General features: G+C 41.7%; 1 protein-coding gene across 1 annotated transcript in view; it reads right to left on the bottom strand.

Annotated features, from left to right (window-relative positions):
• LOC108772098 (mucin-17) overlaps nt 1-14,565 on the bottom strand; it is a 69,247-nt gene extending 54,682 nt beyond the window's left edge. Inside the window, exons 1-2 of the mRNA XM_018537553.1 lie at nt 14,429-14,565; nt 12,002-12,125 (exon numbers count right to left, since the gene is read on the bottom strand). Of these exons, the coding sequence (XP_018393055.1) occupies nt 12,002-12,125; nt 14,429-14,565 (261 nt within the window). The remainder of the gene's footprint in view (nt 1-12,001; nt 12,126-14,428) is intronic.
• Between the last annotated feature and the right edge of the window lie 5,105 nt (nt 14,566-19,670).

Here is a 19,670-nt window from a genome sequence, read left to right as displayed (position 1 = left end):
GTGGGGGGGGGGGGGGATAGGGACGATGAGAGAGAAGAGGGATAGAGGTCGCGGTTGCTGGTCACGCGATAAAATAATTAAAACGACCCTCTTCTATTCTTCGGCCTCGCGTTGGTGGTGAAAAGGTAATTATTATTCCCGCGGTGAGTGTGCCGTCAGTAGAGTGGGATGCTACAGGAAACGACGAAGCGAAAAGAAAAGCTGGAAAGGGGAAGAAAATTGAATACAATGAGTACAGCCAGTCGACGACGAAGGTAAAGAGCGGAAAAACGACGTCGATCGGACAAAAGCGACGTGCGAAGAAGGAAAATTGAATACAACGCGATTCGCGGTCGCATCTACGATCGCCTTAACGAGATATCGAGTTGACTACAGGATAAAGAATAGTAGTAGTGTAGGTAACTGGCGCACAAGTGTCGCAAATGAAAAAGAGAATAAACGGAAGCGAAAATCTGAGTGAAACGAATGAAAATATGCAGATAGACAATGCGGAAGATTCGAAAGAAAAACAGGGTCGAGAGAAAGATATCCGCGCGCGGGCACTCGGTAATTATTTCACGGCAAACGATAAAAACTCGAAGAACGAGAACTGCAAAAAATGGAGGGTGAAAGGAAGTAGAAAGGGAGAAAAAGAGAGGGAAGGAGACATCCGGAAAGAATAGCGAAATGGCGAGAAAGGAAATGAAAATGAAGCGGGCACGGTGGCCAGCGAGGTATAAAAAAGACGACGAAAGAAAGGGCTTAATACCGCGTAACGTAATTTAAAAGTGTAATTGCTCTTGTCAGACTCGACGCTGAAGAGGACAGCCGCGAGAGCGGAGAGCTGCGCGAAATGGAAAAACGGATACAAATGAAAGAAGGGAAAATTAGAATAGGGAAATGAAGGCGGACGAATGAATATAGTTTGAGCGCAACAGTTTTAGCAAGGCAGCAAGATTCCGCACGGAGTGGCAAAAACAGGGCGAGAATGAGAAAATGGATACCGGATATACCAAAGACAATAATAAGAAATGAGAATCAGACCAAGGGAAACTGAACTGTACGGCGGTAATAAAAGTTAAAGCAAGAATTTAATATCGCGTATAACGCAATTAACTAACGTAATTATTTCCGCTTGACACTAAATAGGGATAAGTAACGACAAGAGAGCGGACTTTTTGAGAGGAAAACAAGGCACATTGTTGAAATAGTCTATCAGTACTGACAGATAATCATTATAACGATAAATCGTATCATTAAAACATCTGTAACGTTAAATACAAAATATTAATTTGCATTCCAAAATGTTTCACGGATCATTGGCTAGTGTCCTTCAGCAATCATGTGATGAGTGAATTCTTCTGTTTTATGAAACAGAATACAGAACACAAATCTGCGATGGAGAATTTGAATGAAGATAATAGGGATAAAGAGGGAGAGTAGCGGGATCGGTGAAGTATTCGGGAAATTCAAGAGGGTACGAGGGAAAGAGAATGAACAAAGCGGCCAGGAAGGAACGCGGAAAAATGAACGAACGTACATACGTACGAAAGGTGGAAGAAGAGAAGGGGCTTAATATCGTGTAACGTAATTTAAAAGTGTAATTGCTCTTGTCATGCCGGACGCTGAAGAGAAGAGCGGCGCGGCGCCGCGGCGGAGCGACCGAGCGACAATGAGTCTCGGGACCGGCCGGACGCTTGCTCGCGCGAACAACGCGAGCGGCAGACGCGAGCGGACGCTTACGTTACCGGGAGCGTAATAAGTTTTCATGCAAAGCGAACGTGGATTATCCAACCGTGAATGTGCGCGGGAATTATATTTCACAGGAGGAAGCAGACTGTTACTGTTCCTATCTGCGTCCTTCCACGACAGGCTCTCTCGGTACCTCTCGGACTCGCTCGTCATAAATTACACGGACAAGCCGGGGCCACGGCCAGGATTTAGCAGTCCTCCTCTATAGCCAGAGCTAGTACCTTTCCACCCTATCTCATTCCATCTCGTTCCGTCTCGTTCCGCCCTTCCCTTCTACTCCTCCCATCCCATTCTCGTTCAGCCTGTCTGCTGGCTGCAGGTGAGCCAACGTACCTGTCGACCGTAAGGGACGGTTCTGTACGGACCAGAGATTACGGACAATCCGACCGAATCGTGATTCTCACGCGAGGCTGCCGGGCCGAAGAGGAAACCACCGTCCGACCGAAATTGAATCGCGTCCTAACGAAGTTGCCTTTGCAGAGAAAGCGCGAAGCGACTTAAGTAACCCGCATGTTCAAGCCGCGACGTAATAATCTTGGATGCGTTACTTCTGCTCTCGTTACTTTTAATTAGACAGAATCTACCCCAGTTCTCTCTCTTCCTCGTAGAACATAGAGTAGTCAAGTTAATAGGACACTGAAACAATCATTTCAGAAATTGACATGATCATAATTTTATCGAGAATAAAGTGTGTACACAGATATTTTTGTGATCAAAATTTTAAAATACACAAAAAATACAAACAACAAAGCCGGATCTTCTAAGATATTCTTTTAATCGTCTTTATATAATACAAAGTTGCAAAAGTTAGAATAATAAAAAGACAATGCTAAAAGTTTGATTTAAATATCGTAAAAGTCATACATTGACACAATGGTTATGAAAAAGAAGAAGTGGATGGTAAGTATGAATAAAATATACGCACAATTGACTCTTTTGTAAAGTTCAATTTTCAATAGCACATAAAGATCTTTGTCAATATATCCGAACAGTTTGAATAAACATGTGACTCATGTGCTAATTTCGTAGAATATTTTACCGTAATAAGGCGAGTCAAAGGAAGGAGTAGGAAGTAATTTGTTCGCGTCTGAATGCGAGGGTGACGCGTTAAATTTTCACTAATCAATGCGAGAAAGATAGCAGAGAGCAGGCACTGCTTCCACGTCGCTGCTTTCAGTCGATCTATCCTAAAAGCTTGACCCGTCCTATCTCTCACTCCTGAGGCAACGCGAGGATTCGTCGAGAGATGTGTGCGAGTTACGTCCGACGCTGAGCGACGCGTCGTGGCGCTTTTTCCCATCCCACCGGAAACTCTCTCTCGCTATAGAAGTCGTATCGTCGAGCGGATGGGCGAGTGGATTGAACGCGGAACCGTTGCCGGAACCCAGGGATGAGAAGCGTAGAAGCGGCGAATCGAGGCAGGTAGGGTGAACGATCTTCCACCCTCTACCCCGCGAGAGACGAATTCGGAGGAGAAAGGCGGCAGACGCGCGCGACGAAGACGAAACGAAAGGAGGAGAAGGAGGAGAAGGAAAAGGAGGGTAGCACGTTCTCGCCGGGAAAGGGGTGAAGAGACCGCCGAGTCCCGGGACGCCGCGAGAGAGAGACTCATGAGATAGACAGGGCCAAACAAAACAGAGCGCCAAGGATCGACTAACGGAGATAGAGAGACGCGAAAGTGGGGAAGAGTGAGTGAGGAACGTTGGGTGACGAACGGAAGGTATGTGGGCGCCGACTGGGAGACGCGGAAGGAGAAGGCAAAGAGCGGGTCGCCTGAGGCTCCCGCGGGAGCGAGACGAGAAGCTGGAATCCGTGATGGGACGAGGTGAGACATATGAAACGGACGTGAACTTTGAGCGGCGCGCGAGAGAGGTGTATCCGCTGCTGGTGGTGGAAACGAGCTGTCCTGATGGCGATAGTGCCGGTGGTGGTGCCGGTGCCAACGCTGGTGGTGGTAGAGAAAACGGTGTAGAGGGGGTCGAAGGCGGCGGCTCCAGACTCGAGACCCAGGTCGATATCAACCTCGAGCAAACCAGACATCTACCGACCATTCGCAAAACATTCACCTCAAGTGTCCCCGGCGGTGCCCTTCTCCGTCGCTCGCTGCATTGCGGGCCCTCCTACAACTGAGGTGTGTAACTACCCTTCGATCCTTTGCGCCTCGCCTTGGTCAGCAGCAGTGGTGGCGGCAACGACACTGGTGAAGCGAGTCGAAAATCATACTAACGATACCGCGGTTTTCGATCTATGGAATCGGCAGCCACCAATTGACGATCTCCAAAGAAACCTCGAGTAGCGCGACGAGCCGTAAAAATGTTTCCACACGTTATCCGTCTACTCCCAGTATTTCACGATAAACGCGCGAGCACTGAACGACAAATCGAATTGTTTTGCGCTAAATTTCGACCGTTCAATGACTCGGAAATGCTGCGTCGCGAAGCTGAGATACTTCAAGCACGTGAATCGAAAGATTGAATGTAACGTGTTCTAATTCATTTCTCGAATAACTCGCATGAAGAAATCTGTATTTCATTTTTTCGGCTTCAAAATTAAAAAACAAACTCTGCTGCTGCATAAATAAATTTTCAGATTGAAAACGTTATCGATAAATGTAATAAATAAATAGCGTGTAGTCTTAAAATTTCAAAAATTAAAGATTTTGTCGTGCAAAATCATCTCTTACAAATGCTAATATATAAGGTCCGTTTATTATTCTAATAGACTGCATTAGAACTTTTCATCTCGCATTCATCAAATATCAAATATATATATATATATATATATATTTATTTATTTCACTTAAAGTTCCAAAAGTGTTATACTAATTTAGTTACAGAAAACAGAACCTTAGACTCGGTTTTTCATTATCTGATAAATTTGTGATTAACCTGCGATGTTTTATCCAATGAGCTTCATCTATGATGATTTGAACAGATGAAATCTATTAGGTGAACAACTAACTCAGGTTAAGCTTAACCATAAGTAAACCAAATAATGAAAAGCTGGACACAAAAGGTGGAGAATCCGTCACAAAGCACGATCAATTGTTCGTCGAGCAACGACCCTCGATATCTCGACGGTAACGGATACACGACGGTCATCACGAGCATCTTTCGAATCGTCGCAAGGCGCGTTGTCGAGCTAGATTTTCTTTCGAGCGAGACTGGTCGCGGCGTTTCACATCGCGTGAGCAACGAGCCGCGCGCAGTCTTATTCACCGCGGTCGCATTAACGTTCATAAACTTTGAACATACCCGATGCCATATTTCAACTTAATGAGCGCAATAAATTTATACGTCGCGGTAGACTGGCAGGGAGACAGGGAGATTGAACGAGCGGGAGGGAGGTTGCAAAGGGAGACGAGAAGCGTAGAGGGAGAGAAGGAGTGCGGGCGGGGGACGTGAAGGCGGAGAAAGAGAGAAATCCGAAGCTGCGCGGCGAACAAAATGAAAAGAAGGAAGAAAAGAGGCCGTAGTATGTGTGTATTTGAGAAGGAAAGAGATCGAAAGAGAATATACACAAGCGACCGATATCCCGCCGTTTTTATTAATAGAAATTCAATTTGAGCGAAGCAAGCCCGGCAATTCTGAGGAAATCGAATTATCCCAGTATTATCGGGAGCGCACGATATCCGCATCCTACTTGTATTGTATATGTGACCACGAGTTTTACACATTAAACCACGGATCTGCAACGAATGTGCGAGAGATCGCAATGTCTCTCGTCGCGAATAATCAGAAACAGCGGAAAATTGCACCTCCCACGTTTATACGCCGCAAATAGAAACTCCTTTTCTCATTTTCAAAATTTAACAACCTCGTTTTACTGTGCGAACAATATCTTTACAAAACTCGATAATTTATTACAAAACACAATCAGTAGCAATGGTCTCCAACAGAAATTATAGAACGTTGAACATTATCGAGTTACTTATGACGTTCTTAGATTATGTTTCGCAAACTATACCTGAAAAGATAAGGGATAAAAAATAAAATCGATTGAGAATATACAGGCGCAAAAAGAGCAAAAAGTTCGCCGAACGGCTCTTTGGTGCATTACGTTGCGTGTCGAAGTTTCTCTGGACGATCACAGTTCGACAATCTCGGTCTCGGACCGTTTGGCAATTACAAAAGGGAACCGAAATTCCATCCCCTTGCTACCCACGATCTTGAATTCGCTTCTTTTTCTCGGTGAAACTTTTGAGGTTCGCCGGAATACGAACCGAGACACCGTGCAAGATTACTTTCTTTGTAACAACGAAGTTTGTTTCCTTGCCGATGGCCCGAGCCGATTACAAAAGAGCATCTTTCGAGCGTACGCTCTTTGATGGCACTCTTTCACTACTTTATCCGCGAGATTCATACTTTGTACATTTTGCTCGAGTAGTCAGTCCTTTGTATCGTGAAATCGGTATATTTGCGAGCGTGTTGGAGAAATCACGGAAGAACCTATATGTAATTGAAAAGATGAGAAATTGCTATAGCTATTGAAAATATGATACTCGATACATGCTCGTGTAGTTATTTTGTATATGTATGGTTTATGAGGTGCGTTAAATCTTGTCATACAACAAATATCGAGATATCGATATTTTTCCCGCATCGCATCGTAACGCTAAAAGACATTGGCGTAAACCAATAAATTTAGTGTAAGATGATTAATTCTTTAATACGTATATTTTGATATAAAATATATAAAAACTAAATTTGTCTCTACCTTAAAATATATCAGGAGACGCGGTAGCGTCTCCGGTTATATTATCATCAATTGTAATATCATGTTATTAGCAACCGTTGGATACGACTATCTGTGCGTTAAAAATAAAAGCATTATAGGGAGAGAAAAACGGGAAAAGACGTATATTATAATTAATGCAAAGGATTAAAAGCGTATTCTCGCGAAAGCTGCTGGCGAGAAGTTGAGTAGCGGTTCCGAGAAAAATGTTTTCATTGAGATTTTTCCGAGACGGAGGTAACTGCCGTTTAATTGTGAATCAAAAATGCAGGCCAGAGGAAACGAGACGGAAGCAGAGAGGAACGCGATGGAAAGAGAAGATGCAAATTCATTAAGGCAAATTACTTTACGCACGGGCTTAAGCGAGACGGGCTTGGTGTAATAAAAGGGTACTCGCTTGCCCTTTGTTAACGTCACGGCACAACTCGTACGCGAGCTTAAGCGCTCGTCTAATACATTCGTCGAGACACACCCGAGTCATCCTGCCGTTCCTCTGAAAGCGATAATGGATAGCAACAACTCCATAAACTGACGCCTCGAAACCCCCACAAACGTAAACGGGGATAGACTTGCGACAAACGAGAACTTTATGCTGGCTTCTGTATTCGAGATACCATTACGGTGATAAGAAATTTGCTTCGTTCATTATAATGCTCACAAAATCGTAACGATACATATAATCATTCTTTTTTTTCATTATCCTTTTAATCTTATTAACCTTCCGCTGATAACTGAAGCCTTTAAAGACATCATCTATATTTTGATTATGAATTTTGGTAGATAAAATTAAATATATAAAAAATAAATAAAATGAAATTTTATATTTGATGATAAAAATTCCTTGTTAAATTTTAACAGTTATACTGATTTTTTTAATTTTTATATAATCCGAAACAATAAAAAATTTGTTCTATTTCTTAAAAATCCCTACTATTGTGTTGATGAAAGAGTTAAAATTCGTTACTGGCCGAGAGAGTTAAATAAAATAAACGACGAGTGTGTCTCGGAAAAATATTGACAAATAAGTAAGTAATATTGCAACAATATCGTGATTGAAATCAGCTGTTCTTAAAGATGTTTTCACGTGCTGACTCTGATGCAGAAGTTCACGGACGCGACGCTTCGTCTGTGCGATAGCATATTCGAGGATACGGCCGCGAGAAACCGGAGGAATCGTTCCCCGCATCGGTGATTCTTCGCGCCGTTGTATGCGCAACAATAGGCGGAAACGTCGGCAGTTACAAAAGGAGCATCGGGAGAAAAGGCAGAAAGAAGGGAACCCGGCTGGCCAGTCGGCCGCCAGTAGCGCGGGGGCGATAAAGCATCGAGCCAAATCAAAGATCCGTAGAGAGACGTTAAGGCTGCTGTCTCCGGCAGATGGTATAGGCCGTGAGAGATCGTCCAGATAGTTACGGTACCTGATTAATGCAGGTGGAGATACTCAGGGACACGCGCGCGCGCGCGTGTGTGTGTATGCGTCGCTCATAAATGCGCCAGGAGCGAGTCGTTTGAGAAAGACGTATCAAAGTTCGTATCGCGAAGTCGATCCATTATCGTAGCATGTTCTTGATATTACCTGGCCTGTGTCAGGTCCATATTGAAACGCGTCAGATCCGCTTGCCGTAATATTTTGCCAGTAACGGTACACAGTGTAGGACGTCAAAAATATAGTTATTTATCGCACTGTGTCATTAACTCATAAAGATCAAATCAATTTGTGGGTTGCTTGCGGAAAGAGGACGTTCAACAATCGACATATGCATCGTTAAAGTAACGTTTAAGATTGAAATGATCATATTTGTACTTTCGTTTAAAAAGTAGAGAATATCAGCTTTATTCACCTTCCATACACAGCTACCTATTGTACACGCGGGCGTGATATCGTTTTAATCTGACGCATTGAGACTTCAGCAAAAAAAGCGTAGGAGGCTCGTGACGGAGCCATGAACGATGTTGCTCGATTACCATAATAATCTCGTGTCGCCGTGTTCGCCGTATGTCGCGACTTGAGAGGCCGTGAACGAATGCGATGCACTTCGAGATGCAGCGCAAAGTGCCCAGCAAGCACCATGCCGATTTCACTCGACAATATACATACTTCTCCTCCAGACTCTCTTCCCCTCTTTATCCGAGACGGACGAGCACTCGAGTGCTATTGTCCAGGTGAGTTTGCATTGTGGATGCCGCGATACCATCTGTACTCACTGGAGAATGCCAGAAGATAGTCCGCTTTGCTCGGGCGAGGCATCGTGGAAATGCGTCTAAGATATATCTCGATATAATCGCGCTGTAATGGCTGTTATTTCAAGCCTTTCAGTCTCATTGAGATGTACGCGCCAAAGAATTGAAAATTTCAATGAAAGCTCTCATGAAAATTTTAAAGAAAGTTATTTCAACGTTGATTAAGATAAATATATAAATTGATGGTGATGGAGATATATTTCGAGTTACGTCACTCTTTATAAATAGAAAATTCGGGATTTGTTATAATTTTGTAACATTAACAGTGGCATTTAACACTTATTTACAGGGGAATAATCTATATATGTATATATTTATTTTGTTCTCTCTGTTTAAAAACCGGAATATAAATAGCAGTGACTATCGACTCAATTATCGATCTCAGATTTCCAAAGAATCTATACGACCATGTAGGGATGGAAGCGACAAGAGATGTCAGCGGTAATCATAAGCTATAGTCGATAAACCCGATACGATTCGTATCGTATTCATGTTACGGTGTTAGAGATATGCAAATGATTATTAATTATTAGCGTGTTGATCGCTATGTCGTCGACACGGTAGACCAGATCGGTGTACCTATGTCCGGAGAGTATCCTCAGATCGGTGAAACACGATAAACTTTAATTAGGGAACGTATTAACGCACCGATGGTGCACTGGGTATATGACGGCGAGCAGCAGCGGCTGAGTGAGTGGTTAGCAAGCAGGTGCACGGATAATTATACGTTTTCCTCGTATATCGTCGCATGCTACCGGAATAATTAAGCAAAACTGATGAGCGTCCTCTCTTTCTCGCTTTACGTCGTCTCCTGCTATCTACCGGCGCCGCTGGACACTGCCGCGTCCAGTACTTTCCTAAAATTTTAATGTATGCACGGAAACCGCCCTGCCCCCCTCCGGCATGAAATTAGCCTTATTATACCCTTTATCTCCCTCCACTTGAGAAACCGGTATCGAAAAAATTAACCCTATGGAATCGGAAGCGTGACCGCAATCGACCAATCATCGTGAGACGATTTCGACAAACATCGGCCGAACTTTGGCGCATCAGAGAGTTTTAAACATCGCACTATAAATGCGAAATTCAGCACTCTTTTTTTTCAAGGGAGCACACATTTCTTTTCGGGCGAACAACGGTTACGTGCTCGGAGCGCGATATTTCTTAATAAGCCGCGATCGTTGGCACGCACGATCGCGATATTTCTTCGGGATCGTTGGCGCGGGCCGAGATACGTGCCACCGCGTTCTCGCGAATGCACCATAAATATCTAAATAGCGGAAGTAAGAAAAATTACGTATTTACGGCAGTCGTGCCGGCAGAAATAGCGCCAGGACGCTCGATTGTGTTTTGTTCGTGGCGATGTTTCGTGAGAGGTACAATTTTCCGGGACTGCTCCACACCAGCTCTACGGACGTGATTCATTGTCGTTTCTACGAATTCGAAACAAAACAGACAGAGAGAGAGAGAGAGAGAGAGAAAGAGAAAGAGAACTTTTGGTGAACTCGAGAGAACATTAGATCAAGAAATGATGATAACATTCTAGATGCTGTTGTTCACATGTACCACAGAAAAATCTCTTTCTGGTACTTTACGACATTTACATTGACACCAAACAACAAAGAAGAATAATAAAAACTATTTTTATTATCGTTATTATTAATCCAAAATTGCCACACGCACAATGATTGTAAAATATACATTATACGCATTTTCGTACTTTTTTAATATTTAAATATTTTTTACACACACCGCTTTTAAATACATTTAATATTATTACCGTTTACTAAATTATTAAATAATTGTGTAATTATAAAAAATAAGGACATTGTAATTATCAACTAATAAAATTGTTACATATAACGAAAAGGAGATTCTTTTTTAGATACACATCGAGCCGCGCGCGCTTTGATTTACGATAAGACTTAATCAAGTCTGTCGTTCGGTCGCGAGAAATAACTTCTTCCTAGTCGTCACGAGAAAGAATTACACTTCCTAATCGATTCGAAGAGAAGGTGAGATCAGCACGGCGCGATACATTCTCGGCGAGACGCCTCGTCGTCGTCTGCACGCATAATGGCGATATTTTATCCTCAGTAAGTCACGAGCCTCGGCTGCACGGAGAACGCGAACCAATTACGAGCGCACGATAAATAAATAAACGGTGCCTAACTGCCGCCGGCGATTAAGCGTGATTATGCTCACGCGCTCATGACGCGTAGTTATAACAGGTTGTACTATGAACTTTCGCCGTCGCGACGCGTCGGAATAATTCTCTCTCGACGGTACAAACGTAAAAGGATAAAGCATAATGAACGTCCCTAATAAGCGCGCCACCGCCTGTAAATACATGCTTTGCAATAGCTCGAGGCATCATTTTCGCATATCGGGTCATCAAGCGACAGAACCGATTGTACTGACTCACTATATAACGCTAATTCCGCAAATCTCTTTTGATATTGAGTGATTATAGCAAGAGAATCACACATTAATAACGCTCATAAAATGAGAACATAATTATATATATATAACGTGAAAAACATACATTTTAATCATTTAATTATATAGTGTATTTTAGATGTGTGTGCGCCCACGTGCATTTATATAAAGCGTACATATCAGAATTTTAATGCAGAACTTTAACTAAATTAAGTAAATGTATAAAACATTGACTTTAGTCAAACAGTTCTTAGTAGCGGGAATCTTTTTATATAAAAATAAATAAGAAAATATTAATAAAGAACTCTCAATATAAAAAAAAAAAACTGTGTAACATTATAAAGGCAATAAGAGTCTGAAGAGGGCTTAAACCTAAAGTCAAAACATGTAATGTAATGTATATTTTTGTTAGCTCTATTAAAATTTTTATTTATTATTTAGTATTTATTAATGTTTATTATAATTTAGTTTTTCGAACGTTCTTACTCTTCGACTCTTATTACCTTTAATGTTACACAATTGTTACTTTTTATTGTATAGGTTTGACTTTTTCAATCATTTAGACGCGAAGATAGCTTAGTGAGTAATTATTTCCGAGTCTTCAAGATGATACAATTCAACACGGAAATCACTCGTATTTACTCGATAAGCCTAGTAAAACTCAATATCTTTGGTCAAACACATAATACGTTCTTTCCCTTTTGCTTAACGGGTAATACAAATATATTCAGTCTTTATTTAATTTAGCAGAAAAAAATAAATGTTAAACAAAGTAATAATAAATAATTGATTAATTTTCTTAGGATTGATTTCCCTTGGAAACACTATAAACATTGTAATATGGTTGCGTATTTACCTTGGGGTCGAAGTTGAACACCTGTTCGGGTCTGAGTGGGCACTCGAGGCCACATTTGCAGGTTCCCACTGTCGTCAGATATTCCTTCAGTTGGTCCAGCGAACCCAGCGCCGTACTGCTTGGACTGAAATAGAGAAATGGACAGAATTATTCTCTAACTCTCGCCGCGGCTTAACAACGTGCAAACAAACTATGACGCGTACGCGACGTGAATTGCGCAATGTTTACCGAGCTTAGCGTACGTGTCTTGGTCATTCCTTTTCCCCGCGGTACTAACGACTGCATTTCCATTATTATCACTAGTACGTATTGTAAATAACGCGCTAACCTACAACTACGCGCACTTTGTAATTTATGAAATACACGTGATTCTCTAGAGCTTCTCTTTCGCGACACCTTGTGTGACAGTTTTAAATAAATGACGCATCATTACTCGTTAGGTACATTCATTAATTTGGTTAATACAAGTAAAAAATGCAAAATTACAAAAACATCAAAAATATATACAGAGCGTAAAATTGAAGGGTTCAGAACAGCAGCGGCGTAAAGCTATAATCTGCGAGATTTTACAAACTTCAGATCTTAAGCAGACCTTACAAATTATAGATTTATTCCACTCTCGCTCTGAACTCTTGAATCGGAAATCCAATGCACTACGATAATTTTACATTTCAATTTAAAGCGTAAATTGCGAACGCCCGACCGTTGCCGGTGGAATAAATTACAGGTTAAACACTACTTAATCGAGGCAGATGCTCGCCAGACATCTGCAAAAATTACCGGGAAGTTCGAAACGCATCAGAGATGCTGTACTACGATATACGTACTTATTAAATTCCGCAAAAAATACAATGCACAAAGAAGATTGCAAGGTTTTACTTTTAATTTTGTAAAAAAAATTTTCTAATGCAAATAATTACATATTTATTATCCGTGTATTTAAAAGAGCTTACAATTAGTGATCTTTTTTTCCTTAAGCATTAAATAAATCGGCATAAAAAAATTGAGCGTGTCCAACACGGTTAACCACTTTCAAATTCTATCTGCCCTATCGTCGATAATAACCGTAGACTATCCAATTGAAAATACATTAAGCGGGCGGTTTACGGGAAAGGTATTCTAAGGTAGTCCTTGCAAAAAAGATGTTCGAGGATGCTGGCCGCGTAATCGGCTTCGTGATGAAAAGCGATCAAGTCTGAGAGCATTTCAGGGGAGAAACATGAGGTAGGCGTATTATAATTTGGTCGGCCGCCCCTTCATAAGGGAGGGGAGATGGAGCAAAAGGGGATGCTTTATTAGCTAAAGATACTGCTTGTCTGCCGGCTATGCCTGAAACGAACAAGTAAACCGGGATTCTCGCCGATGGTTCAGGATAAACCGACAAGGTGAAACGAGACAGGGGTCGTCGCCTGTATATTGATTACCTGGTGGAGAGATAGAGAGAGAACAGACTTTGTTTCGGGGTACTTTGCAGCTTCCTAAACTAATAACCGCGAGCGGCTCGTCCTCAGCATTATAACCCCGCGGGAAAAGGCGAGAGCCTCCCTTTCGTCCTGCGGGAATCCTCACGGCAATAATTTCTCACGACAACAAGACGGATTCGTAAACCCACCTTGGCGCTAATTTGTGTTCAATTTGATTTGTACGCTCTCCTTCCGTTTCCTCCTTATCATTTTACCTATACAATATGTGCGCGGTAAGAGAGAGAGTTTGCAAATTATTGAAATTTATATTTTCACTTAACGATAATTATTATCTCAGATTTATGGTTTCCCGTTATCTTAAATGGATAAAAGTTTGTTAACATAAATATCGCCTTCCTAATAACGATCATACTGCTAGTTACGTTAAAGATCAAGCTTCCAGAGAATAAAGAAACAAAGTGATCGAATTAACAGCTAATAATTCATTAATTATTTTTAGAAATTCAATAACTTTGCAATTTTTGCCACGAGAATGCCTCGAAACATAAAGTTAGCAGACAAGAGGAGTACCTCGATAATAGTTTTCATCGTAAAATCCACTTTCAAAAGCGCCACTTACGTACAATTATCTTAACCGCATAAAGCGCGCGCAATCTGGAACTGAATTCACTACTATACCAAAAAAGGAATAAACTGCAACGAGATTGAGCAGATTTGGGGGTCGCCCGAGAGCAGCTAACCGGTGTGCTTCACTTTGTATATACTATAATAAATAATTCGGTAACGCCTTGGCAAAAGTTATTTTCCGTAGATGGAGTGCCGCCGCCGCCGTCGTCGCTACCGTGAAACGGCGACCGAATCTGAATGTACAGTCGCGTAATACCATAAATAAGGGCAGGCAGACTTCCTCCCGTTTCCACCGTCCGTGCGAAGTGCGTTGGAACGTGTTGCCAGTAACAGGGAAGAGAGAGACACCGAGTTACGCCGGATGAATTATGTTCACCGGCACGGCTGGCTAAGCCGCTTGTCCCTGTAAAGTACATGGCCACCACCGCCACTGTTGCCGTCCACGAAACCGGTGTCAGCTTTTCCTCCTTCACCACCCTTTCGCGCGTCCCTTTTTCCGGCCCTTTTCGCCATCCGCCACCGCGAAATCGCGTAATTATTCTTGTTTTCGAGGATGGCCAGCACCTGGTGCAACTCTATTTGGAAATACGATAAGTCCATCGCGTGAGATGTGTTGGAGGACTTGCTCTTTCTCCAATTGTCTCTGATAGCATACCTCGGGAGTGCCCAGAACCGCGACGAAAATTTTATATATATATATATATATATATATAATAAAGCACATGCTCGGATTATTTAAATTTACGACACACTCGAGGATAACGACCCCTCCTCTGTTATGGAAATATTACGGGGACACGAGGGGCGTGGATGGATGGCAGAACGAAAGTAATATCTGACAATTTAATTGAGTTAATTAACAAGCTGTTCCCGCTCGTTTCGGACCATTGCTCATTCCGCCAACGGGAAGCGGTGTTGCGGCAATGTGCGTTGTGAGGAAGGTAAATCAACCCCCGGATAAGTAGGCTCGTTTACAGGGACGCGGCAATTGCCACCGGCTAAAGAGGCCGCGTTATACTTGAAATATCATCGGTGGGGACTAAGACCGCATCTAAAGACAAATGCTCGATTAAGAGGGTAGCTTTTCAGAGACTGTTATTTTTAGGGGGAAACTGACGACTTTGCCGGGTCGTTAGTTTCTTAATTAGAAAAAAATATCTCTCAGCATTAATGCGCGATCTTGCGATCGATCTTGAAAACTGTAACTCTATTTTTTACATCAAATCCAATTATAACATTAAAAAATTTTGATGTGAGCACACAGAAATGACAATCTTGCTGAAATATAACTTAAACTCGAGTAGAAATAAATCTAGTCGAATCTGATTCAAAACCTAGTCACTGTAGTACCGATTTATATTTTTTTAATTCGTCACTGAATAGTCACAATTGCATATTTTATTTTTAACAGAATTCTATGCTCTACAATTAGTTTTAAATTGAGTTTCAGCGTTCCAATTTTGATTTTTCAATAATATTGTATAAAAAGTCCGCGCGCGGAATTTTTTTATTGTTTTGACAAAGAATTTTAAATCTACGAAAACTGCTACTGTGTAACTGACATTTTTGTTTATATTGATAGGTGTGTTAATTTTACAAATTTATATGGATCTGTAAAGTTAGCATGACATGCTATTAATATATGAAGAAAAAAAATAATGACAGGATTCAACATAGTTCCAATCATTTGCTCGATTGTTAGAAATAATTACCGTTGTTTAATTTTCATACTGATATAATAGTTAATTTCTTCTTCGTTGCATCCTTCGATAGACAACATTGTATCTGCAATTGATTGCATAACTGCAACGGTCAGGTTCCCATAACCCTCGACACCACGACTATACTTCTCGAAGTTGAAAATGATGTTGGCGCCTGGACTATACTTATCTACGATCTATGATCGCTCGCTTACCTTTCGCGTGAGCTTTATAACCGCTCACGGTAACTTGCACGCACACTTGATTGTGTCCACCCGTTAGATACGCGCAACCAATACTAATTTCGACATCGATCGTGAGAATAGCAAGCGTAATCTTTTATTTGTCATATCTCGCGTCTGTCCTTATATTGTTCCGAGATTGCAAATTAGATTCCCTCGAGAATACAATGGTGTAATTTCATAGCTACAAATTGCATAATAATGAATAAAAATATCATCAGTGATGTGTTAATATAATGTAAATTAATAAAAATCCTCAATATGTAACGCTTCGAGAGTAAGTATTTGTAAAACAAACTTACAGCATCACCATCTCGCGTTAATCTCATATAACCGCGTCACGTACAAACATTCGATATCGCAAACATTAATTATTATTGAGATTTTAACGCGCTTCACGGTCCACGTTTGCGTCATTAAATGCGCAAGGGGACATCACGTCAGTGAGAGAGAGAGAGAGAGAGAGAGATCAGTAGACAGAGAGATCGTGTTGAAAATGCTGTAGCGACTCGATGCAATTATAATTCACGTTAACAATGCAGCTACGTTCTGCGCGATTCAATCCGCTGTGCAGCTATTATCAGCGAGCTCGCAGTTACCGCAATTGAGTATCGCCCGCGTGTGGCGGATAAGCGTGACGCCGTAATAGGAAATTCGCGAAACGCCCGAAATTGTTAATCCGCCATGCGCTTTAAACGAAGGTCACTGCAGTAAATCGTCCAAGTCGCCTCCCGGTAACAATAACCGCCGCGTCGCCGCGCGATAGAGAGTGACTGAAACGCCAATTGGAATTGGCTCGTAATTCGCGCCCGTTCCGGCGGATGGCTCGGCCCGATAATTACCGATCGGGGATAAATTTATGACAGCAATAATTTACGCGGAAACTGCGGCCGACTGGCTCGATAAAGAGCGATTAACTATAAAATGAAACTGCCGCCATCGGACGCGTCGCGGCATTTGTCCGATGTTGCTTCGTTGCCGGAGTTGAGCGCGAAAGCGCGAGTGCGCGAGTGCTTACGTGCGTGCACATGCACGCATCATCGAATATGCAATCAAAACCAAACCGATAAGCTTCGCGCGGTGCTCCGACTCATCGCGATAACGATGTAACAGCGCACGCGGAAATGTTACGTCATTTCACTCGATATCTAAATATTTTGCCAGCAGCAAAAACATGTTTTATATTATTAGATCGTATCAATCTCAACTATCGATCAATACTAAGAATCGTTACGTAGTGTTTAGTAAGAATTTTTTAATGCCTTCATCGCGCTAGAAACGTTTTCAGCCGCAAGCGAAGAATAATCATTCATGATAATCGCGTATCGAGAGAGAAGCGACTACGAATTTATTGCATGAATAATGAACCATAATACAGGACGCGCGCACAATGTATCGTAATGTGCGGGAAAAGCACAACGTTAATATTAAATCACAAAAGTTTAAGTGACAGAGATGATTCAAATTAATTTGACCATCGGTTTTCATCATCTATACTTAAAACACGTTAAAGTGAATAATTGCATTCCGAGTCGCTTTATCGGCGGCTTTGTGAGAGGCAATTAATCGGCGTGCTCGCCATTTTCGACCGATTCATGCGACTACGCTATCAAAATCAATAACCGATCCGTAATGTGATTCGTACCACACTACCCGCTGGCGTTTTGCGCTGTACGCCTGTCACGAAATCAATATTCAATTCGCAAGATCGTCGTTCGAACAGTGTTCTGCGCCGCTGAAACCGATAATCGATTCACAACATCGTTCGCACAGGTCTGCATTTTGCTTCTCACCGAAATCGCAAATGCAAATCATGATAACATTGGTACCTGCGATCGATTGCGACATTCATTAGATTCTGTCGAAACGCGATACACTATGAAATGTATGGCCGAAATAATTGAAGGATATTAAACGTCATGCCCCTTAATGACGTTAGGGTAATGCCAGTATCGATTCGAATGCTTTCCATTCGAATAACAAAAGCGGCAGAGATTTTAATGAGAATATAACACGATAAGTATTCAGACTAATTTCATTCTTCGAAACTCATCGTATCGCGACTACGATAGTTTTAAAACAATTTTCCACACGAATCTTGAATCAAAAATTTATTATATAAAATCATTTTCTGGACCAACAGGATTTTCTGCGTTGCGTAATAATAGGATATGTTAAGTTAGCACCCCAACTATAGTACTCAGGAGTTCTGGTTAGAGTTCCCACTTCCTTTTGACGAGACGAAGAGTTCCCTATAGCTAATAACAAGAGTTCCGCTCAATAAACATTTTCTTTACATTTTTTAAAAATGGGGTGCTAATTTTCTATCGAATTTCGAGGTGGAATAGTTCTGAGCGGCTTAATAGCTTCAATTTGCGATTGCCTAGAGTTCCTGATATGTAAAAAATATTTTTGAATATTAAAAAAAAAATTAAAAATTTTTGAAAAATTAATTTTTAGATACAATAGTTCTGATGATAATAATATGTCATTAAAAATCATAGAGAACTCTTCGTATCGTCAAAAAGATGCAGAAATTATAATATCACATTTCCAAAAAGAAAAACATTAAAATTCGAAAAAAATGTATTATTTTTTAAACGTGTAATATAAAAAGTGAAAAATTATGATGTGTAAAAAATAAAAGAAATATCTTGAAAAGTTGCATTTTGTCAAGAATTTATTTATTAGCTAGGAGCTTGGGTTTATACTTCAACGTGATCATCATTTGATTAGTCATCTATGTTATGACTATGTTATACGTCATTATCTACATTCGTATCCTCGAATTGTTTATCAATGATCTATTTATGTCGGTGTACCTTACACCTCGAAAAACGATCTCTATCCGCGGGCGAAGCAGCGATACGATATTATCGAAAGGAACGTACGCGCGAGTCTTCGGTACATAGCTGGGGGAGCGAATAATTTTCGACCACGAAAAGTGAAACGTTAACGGCGTCCGATCACGAATCGCTCGTTTCCTCCGGGTGTTTTGCACTTTTCTGCATGCGAGTGAACCGGACGAGGTAGAGCCTGAGAAATGGGGGAGCAGTGGAGGACGAGGAGGGTCGAAAGTCGAGGTCGAAGAAGAGAGAGAAGGAGGGAAATGTTTCATGAGTCGGATCGAGCGCAGATTGCAGTCATTTGCCGACATAAATTGCACGACCGGATAATCGGGCAGAAACGAAAGCGGTCGCGGGCGCGTCGGAATCGCCGCGAATCGGCCGAAATTCCGGAACGAGCGAGCGAGCGAGCCCCTCGGAGCGGCGCGAATTATTGCTTTCACCGAGTTGTAACACATGAACGAGCACTTTCCGCTACGGGGAACGCGTGTACTTCCAACGGCGTTCGCGGCCGCTCACAACTGCATCCCCATCGATGATGGTTCGAAACCGCTATTTGTTCAAACGAATTGACCATGCGTTCCACATCGTGTTTCCCGGTAACGAGTTTATCTTGTATACGTAACTCTACGTATGCCGTAGACGCCTAGCCTACAACTTTTAATAATTTATTTAAACAACGAACACGTGTGGGAGTCGGTCACTTAGTTACTCGCGGAAGAATATTATATTAGGTAATCGATGAAGACAACTTCCTCTGTTGGCCGAAGGTAATCGATATTCGACGACGATCGATCGGAAAGCTGTATAAGAGTGGGGAAAAGTACTTA

The sequence above is a fragment of the Cyphomyrmex costatus genome, unplaced genomic scaffold (assembly GCF_001594065.2).
Source record: "Cyphomyrmex costatus isolate MS0001 unplaced genomic scaffold, Ccosl1.0 scaffold18, whole genome shotgun sequence".
NCBI lineage: Eukaryota > Metazoa > Arthropoda > Insecta > Hymenoptera > Formicidae > Cyphomyrmex > Cyphomyrmex costatus.
Note: the sequence above shows the minus strand (reverse complement) of the source record. Positions and strands in the feature narration are given on the sequence as shown.